Genomic DNA, 7,644 nt, shown 5'->3' on the forward strand with positions numbered 1-7,644 from the left:
TAAGAGTTGTATGAGCCCCAATAAAATGATTGGAGAAAAAAAAAAGTATCGGTTCTCATTCATGCCAGTCATAGGCATAAGATCTCTCCCATGAGGACTGGATTATAAAATATGACTCTAATTGCAGATAATAGCAAATAGACATGTTTTTGTTTTCCTTTTTGAGCAATAGCATAGGGAACATGAGTCATTATTGTTTCTTTGATTGTAGAGCCATAAGCCTGTACTCCAGAGAGTGAGTGTGTGTGTCTGTATGAAGCGTTTTAGTTTCGAGGTTTAATATACTGGATTCTGTTAGTGTATTAGTGATGTTGCCTTCACAAATTCCGGGAGTTCCCCAACAAAGTGCTACACAGAGTTGCTTATTTGGGAAAATTCAGAAACAGCCTAAACACTCATCAAACGCCAAGTAGTTAAACACAGAATTGGAAAGCCATTTTGCACAGAGTATTATGGAATAATTTAAAAGAATGTCTTCGTGGAGAAAGGTCTTTGAGATAAAATTAGAGAAGTAAAAAGATACAATAAGAGAAATATTGTGCTTTTAAATAATAGTAACAACCACCCAGACTATAGTACAACATTCTGTACAGGTAGTCCCTGATTTAATGTGACTTATTCAAGTTATAATGGACCACATTTGATGGCTTTTTGAGGGGGGGATAAAGTAAGGGGGTACATTTTTTCCCCCAACATATCTTTTTTATTTTGTTCAACAGTTATATTGGCATCCAACTCATGTATCACATAGTTCAATAATAGTTCAAGAGGGGGGTGCATTTTATTGTTAGTGGGGAAGCCCAGCTGGAACGGTGGTTGAGTACTTGGTTGCTAATCAAAAGGTCAGTGGTTTGATTCTATCAGCGATTCTGCAGGAGAAAGATGTGAGAGTGAGTTGATCAAAATATGTGCCGTTGGAAATCCTATGGGACATCTCTACTCTGTCCCACAGGGTCGTTTAGGAGTTGAAATTGACTGTGTAATGACAGTGAGGGTTTTTAAAAATTTTTATCTTTACCATTCATAATACCAGGGTTTCAGTTCATACCAAAATCAAAAAACAAACACATTGCCATTGATTGGATTCCAACGGAGTGACCCATGAGGCTTTCCATGGATATTTTCTCTCAGTAATACATTTATCTTAATCACATTAGGGTGCCTTAAAAAGCCAGTGAAAACAGTGGCTTCCAAAGGGATCCACCAGGCCATACAAAGTCAAGGCAGACTGGTCAGCTCAGAAGGCTCTGACAATTGTTTTTTTTGGTTTCCAAATCTAAGATAGACTTCTTGAAGGACATGGGGACTTATTATGAGAAGTTTTAAGGGAATTGAAAACTGTTTTGTGGACAAAAAGGCTGGAAAGTTGTGCCAAGGAAGTTTTTTCCATCATGATAATGTATGTGTTCATTACTTAAGGATAGCAAGGGCCTGTCTTACCAGAATTTCATTGGGAAACCTTGCCCCACTCCCCCTACATCCTTGATTTTTCTTCTTCAGACTTCTTTTTGTTCCTAAATTCTGATAATATTTTAAAGGAGTATGATTTGAGTCCCTTGAAAAAGCCAAAAGTGATGTTTTATTTTGGTATGAATGAGTGTAGCATTCTTCAGGGAAGTGCTACCAAGTACACTGCCATTGAGTTGATTCTGACTCTTAGCGACCCTTCATAGGGTTTCCAAGACTAAATCTTCATAGGAACAGACAGCCTCATATTTTCTAGAAGTGGCTGATGGGTGTGGTGCACCCATGTCAGTAGCAAACTGTCTTGCAGATAGCAACTCACCATCTAACTTATACTGCTGTACTTTGGGGTTTATTTTTGTGTGCACTCCAAGTTGCTGCTGGTGGCGTTAGGTGCCACCGAGTTGATTTCAACTCAGTGATCCTGCATGTAAAATCATGATAAACCACCCAGTCCTGGGCCATCTTCACAGTTCAGTTTGAGCCATTGCTGCAGCCACAGTGTCAATCCATCTACTTGAGAGTCTTACTCTTTTTGTGCTGCCCCTCTACCAAGAATGATCTTCCTTTTCAAGGACTGGTCTCTCCTGATAGTGTGTACAAAGTATGTGAGCCTAAGTCTCTCCATCTTTGCCTGTAAGGAGCATTCTGGCCATATTTCTTCCAAGCCAGATTTGTTGGTTCTTTTGGCAGTCCTTAATACTTTCAGTATAATATGGTCTTCCTTATTCAATATCCAACTTTCACATGCATATGAAGTGATGTAGAAAACCATGGCTTGGGGAAGTATACCTTAGTCCTCAAAGTCACTCCTTGTTTTTCAACACTTGAAAGAGGATTTGTGCAGCAAATATACCCAGTGTAACACTTCATTTCATATCTTGACTTGATTGTGGATGGATCCTAACAAGGCAAAATCCTTGATAACTTTAGTTTTTTATTGACTTGTACCTATGCCAGTCCAGTTGTGCGGATTTATTTCTTTACATTGAATTGTAATTATTGAAGGTTGCACCCTTGATCTTCATCGCAAGTGCTTCAATTCCTCCTCACTTTCAGCAAATAAGGCTGTGTTATCTGCATACTGCAGGTTGTTAATAAGCCTTCTTCCAATCCTCATTTTTCATATGATACAGCTTTTTTGATTATTTGCTGACCATATGGAATGAATACATATGATGAGAGGGTACAAATCTGACACGTTTCTTGATTTTAAACCATGCAGTATTTTTGATCCATGTAGAAGTTCCACATGAGCACAATTAAGTGTTCTAGGATTCCCATTCTCTTTTTAAAGGGAAAAACAAAAGTAAGTTTATTAATATTTCATTAAAATGTTATGTTTTAGCTTACAGATGGCAAACTTCCAAAATAGTAGCAATACAGTGTATCAAGCAATATTTTAATATTTCTAATTCATGCATGAATCAACTGCCTGCTTTTCTTTTCTTTTTTTCCCTCTCTTTATTTCTGACTGCTTTGCTTTTCATAAACAAATATACTGGCTTAGAGCAACAATCTCTTTAACTTCAAGGTCAGCTCCTTGGTATTTCCTTATATTTTTTGAGTACTTAATAAATCAGAGCCAATTTTCTTGAACAACTTATTTCCATTCAGAATTTAGTAGTTACTTTACATCACATTATTTTATTGAAAACAATAACCAAACAGCCTACTTAAGTAGCTAAAGTCATAAAATGTTTATGAATCAATCCATTGAATTTATATAAAATAATTATTATACTGGCACACATTTGTATTGGGTCATGAGAAATATTTCATGATAACAAATTTTTTTAAAGAATGAGTTCCTTGGATGGTAAGGAATGAGGAGCTATACAGTGAAAGACTATTATGGGGATTGTATTTAAGAAGACATCTACCTACAATTTTAACATCTGGTGAGACTTTAGGAAAATTACTGGTTACTCTTATCACCAATTGGTTCACCATAGTCAGAGCTCAGCATCAGATTCTGCAGATACTGCATTAATTACCACTGCAAAGTTCTTTTACGGAACTCAAGCTCATATTTACGGTAACAACAGGCTTTGACATTACTATGCAATGTAATGCTAAACAAACAATAGGGAAAAAATGGTGATTAGAGTCAGAATGACGACAAGCCAACAGAACGCCTCTAAAAATAGGGGTAAAAATGAGAAGTTGCTCATATTGCAAAACTCTTTTTGCAATCTTCAGCTTCGTTTCTATCACTATTGTGTTTTCCAACTACTATACTTTCCTCTTTGTTCCCAACTTTTGCATTCCAATTGCCAGGAATTATGTATGCATCTTGATTGCATTGATTTCAAACTGAAAATGTTGGTAAAATTCCTCAATTTCTTCATCAGTAGCTTTAGTGGTTGGTAGATAAATTTGAATAGTTGTATTGACTTGATTTCTTAACATCTGAATAGATATCATCCTGTCATAGACAGCATTGAACTTCAAGAAAAATCTTGAAATGTCCTTTTGACAATGAATGCAATGCCATTCCTCTTGAATTTGTCATTCCTCACGTAGTAACCCGTATGCTTTTCTGATTCAAAATGACCAGTACCAGTCCATTTCATTCAGCTCACTCAGGTCTAGGGTTTCCGAGACTGTTAAGTATTTAGGGGAGCAGACAACGTGGTTGAATAAGCTGGGCAGAATAACCCTTTTTATTCATTTTTCTTGAAGTAGAGACTAGTGTTTGTGATTGAACATTACCTCTGAGGGCAGCATTTAGCCCTTACTAACTTCTGCATTTTCATCTTTTGGTCTACTCTTGTAGCGATGAGGGCTTGGGAAACTGTCTGGGGCAGTTCTATTTTGTCGTAGTATCTTTACGAGTTGAAATTGATGGCACACAACAACAAAAGAAAGCATCTTTTAATTGCAGCTCAAATAGCATTATCTTGGGTAAGCTTTCCTTGTCTCTCCTTGTCTCAGATTGTTTCCAAGTTTGATTACAAATGATTTTAATAGTATTAATAGGCCAGAAAGCATTTTGGATCATATATTTTTGTGATTATTTTGTCAATGTTATCTTTCTTTCCAGGACCCCAATTCCTTGAGGGCTAGGCACATACTGAGTAGTACACATAGTACATACTCAGTAAATCTGACAGAATGTTGGAATCTATAGCTACTTAATTTTCTTCATGAGGAAATGAAAGTTGAACAGTATAGTAGCATAGTCATTGAACTATCGAGTTAGACTGCCATTTAGTAGCTGAAAACACTTTCAGTTTCTTGATCTTGAAATAAATGAGTCCATACATGTAAAGCACTCAGAATAATGCCTGACATGTATGAAAATGCACAGTAAGTGATGACTGTCATTTAGTATTGAACTATGTATCTCTTTAATGTAGACTATTTTCATGACATTCTCCATACTGAGACCACTTGGAAGTCTTGAAAATTTATTCTGTGATCTGAAGTTTATCTTTGAATTTTCAAGCTCCTGCCACAGGAACTACACTGTACATCATTTCCTCTACTTTGTAGAGCGGGCATGTTTATCATATTACTCATTTTTTACTGTATGCAAGTGTTATCGTAGATTTTATGTGTCATTTGGTAGGTTATTTTTTGGGTCTGGAAGTGCTAAATCTCCCCTCCCCCTCCCCAAATTACTAGTAGGAGCCTTGGTGGCATAGCATGGGTCGAAATCACCGCAGCTCCGAGGAAGGAAGACTGGGTTTTCTATTCCCATAAATAGTTCCAGTCTCAGAAACCATCGGGGATGGCTGTGAGTGAGCACTGACTCCGAGAAATAAGTGGTAATTACTTGACTTTATGCCATTGACTTCGTTTCATAGGAATGCTCTACTTTAGGGTAGCAGAAAGAACCTCTATTGAAAAATTGATCTAATTGCAGTGATTGGGATGAAGGCTGGGTTTAGATGCTGGTCTCAGATGAATTTAAGGAAGCTGTAGGGGAGTAGGGGAGTAAGCAAACTTTGATAGAGTTTGACCTGCTTGTTGGATGGAGGTCCTCTCAGGTTGTGGAGTACGTGGACCCAGACCTCTGTCAGGAGAGAAACCTGGGGTGGAAATACTGAAAACTGTCTAAAACCCAAACGGTGCCGGCTGGTTGATGCTGACTCGTCATGCTCCTAACGGACTTTTGACGAAATATGAAGGAAATACGATGTCTAAGTTTTCTCCTCAAAACACTTAATTTGACGTACATATATGCATCACTGCATATAAAGTAATAACATTGTTGTAATGAACATTAGTGAGATGACAGACTGGTTAAGTTTCAGGCTCTAGTCAATGATGTATGTGTTTTAGGAGTCTGTACCGTGACTACCGCACTAATTCAAGTACTTGTACTGTTTTTTGTTTTGTTTTCTCCCCTTAACTAGGAATTGTGGTGCTTGGAATAAACAGAGCTTCTGCAAAAAATGCAATCAGTAAAAATCTAATAAAAATGGTGAGTGTAATGATAAAACTATTTGATTCTAATTTTAAGGTAAAATGTGACATAAATCTGAAATGATTTTCCCCTCTTTTCTTTACCCTGCCTATTTCTGTTTAGCTATCACAAGCTGTGGATTCTTTAAAATCTGATAAGAAAGTGCGGACCGTAATAGTCAGAAGTGAAGTTCCAGGGATATTCTGTGCTGGTATGTAAATTGATTTTATTATGAAATTAAACTGCATTCTAGAGTTTCCTTAGTAATAACCTATTTTCTGTTATCTTTGTTTCTTATAACTGTTTCTGAAGAAAAATTTTGCTTTGTCTGTCAGCATTGTTTCTTTATTAAGGAACCTTTGCAACATGGCGGATTGTTGAGGAAGGGAAGAAACAAACAATTGAGCCATTGCAATATTTATTTGTAATGTAATACACGAATAACATCAATTATCAGTTGGTAATGAAAAATTGGATCTACTACCTATAGAATTGCATACTGTACTTATCAGTTATTCAAAAAAGACGTTAAGTGATTAGTAATAGCAACCCTCTTAAAAGCAGTCAGAAGGTTTAAATTGAAATAGGATGATCAGACAAAGCTTCATTGAAAAGATGAAATACGGGCAACGGCATGGTGAAGGAGATGAGAGAGCCAGATAGTTGGAGGGAAAAAGTGGGGGGGAGAGAACAAGAAGTACAAGTAAAGCCAGCGGAATGAACTAAGGGTAGAGAAGTAATGAAAGGGAGCTCATAGGCCATCGAAGGGGTAAGAAGTCATGAAACATCAGAGATTTGACTTGATCTAACTTATGCTTTGAAGGCATCACTCTGTCGCGTTGAAAGTAAACTGCCAAGAGGCAGCAGATATTCCTGGAACTATTTATAGGCCGTTATATTACACACACACACACACACGATAGGCAGGATAAACAATTCCAAGCAGAAACCAGTAAGACTGATGGTTTCGGGGAGAGGGAGCAAGGGAGAGGAGGAGGCTGGGGGAACAGTAAGGTATCTAAAATCGACTATGAGGATGGAATAGAATGCCTGGTGGTGTTTATCAACTGTAATGTGGCCGTGACAATTACTGAGCGTTGATTGAAGGGTGAACATGATAGTGGGGCAGGAGGAAAGTAAACAGAAATAGAGGAAAGAACTAGGAGGTAAAAGCTATCTAGAGAGGTATAAATATAGATATGTATATACATAAATATAGTAATATATAAAGATAGGAGTATTGGTTAATGTTCATACATTTATGTGATAAAAATATTAAGGAAGCAAATGGACTCTGGGCCTCTAGTTAAGTCTTCCCTCAAGACAAGAACACTTTTTCTAGTAACTTGACAATTTGTGATACTCAACTTCCTCACACAATTGCTGAAGACATTGTGTGCATAAGCAAATGTGGTGAAGAAAGCTGATGGTGCCTGGCTGTTAAAAAGATATTGTGCCTGGGGTCTTAAAGGCTTGAAGTTAAACAAGCAGCCATTTAGCGGGGAAGCAACAAAGCCCACATGGAAGAAGCATACCAGCCTCTGTGCTCACGAGGTATTGAAGGCATCAGGTATCAGAAGATCAAAAACAATCAATTATATTGATGTGAAGGGATCAGAATGGAGCCCCAGAGCCCATCTGTAGACACTTGGACATTTCCTCACAGAAGGGCCACAGGGAAGGGACAGTTCATCCAGGGTGCAGTGTGGTGTAGTATTAAATTAAAAATGACAAAGAGGGAGGTGGGGGACCAGCCCCACTCTCTA

The 7,644-nt window shown here is 37.6% G+C and overlaps 1 protein-coding gene across 1 annotated transcript in view; it reads left to right on the forward strand.

The window, feature by feature from the left end:
- Positions 1-7,644, forward strand: part of AUH (AU RNA binding methylglutaconyl-CoA hydratase) — a 161,051-nt gene that overhangs the window by 9,183 nt on the left and 144,224 nt on the right. Inside the window, exons 2-3 of the mRNA XM_004713902.2 lie at positions 5,829-5,896; positions 6,002-6,089. Of these exons, the coding sequence (XP_004713959.1) occupies positions 5,829-5,896; positions 6,002-6,089 (156 nt within the window). The remainder of the gene's footprint in view (positions 1-5,828; positions 5,897-6,001; positions 6,090-7,644) is intronic.

The sequence above is a fragment of the Echinops telfairi genome, unplaced genomic scaffold (genome assembly GCF_000313985.2).
Source record: "Echinops telfairi isolate 266 unplaced genomic scaffold, ASM31398v2 ScPeMD7_1;HRSCAF=3_1, whole genome shotgun sequence".
Classification (NCBI taxonomy): domain Eukaryota; kingdom Metazoa; phylum Chordata; class Mammalia; order Afrosoricida; family Tenrecidae; genus Echinops; species Echinops telfairi.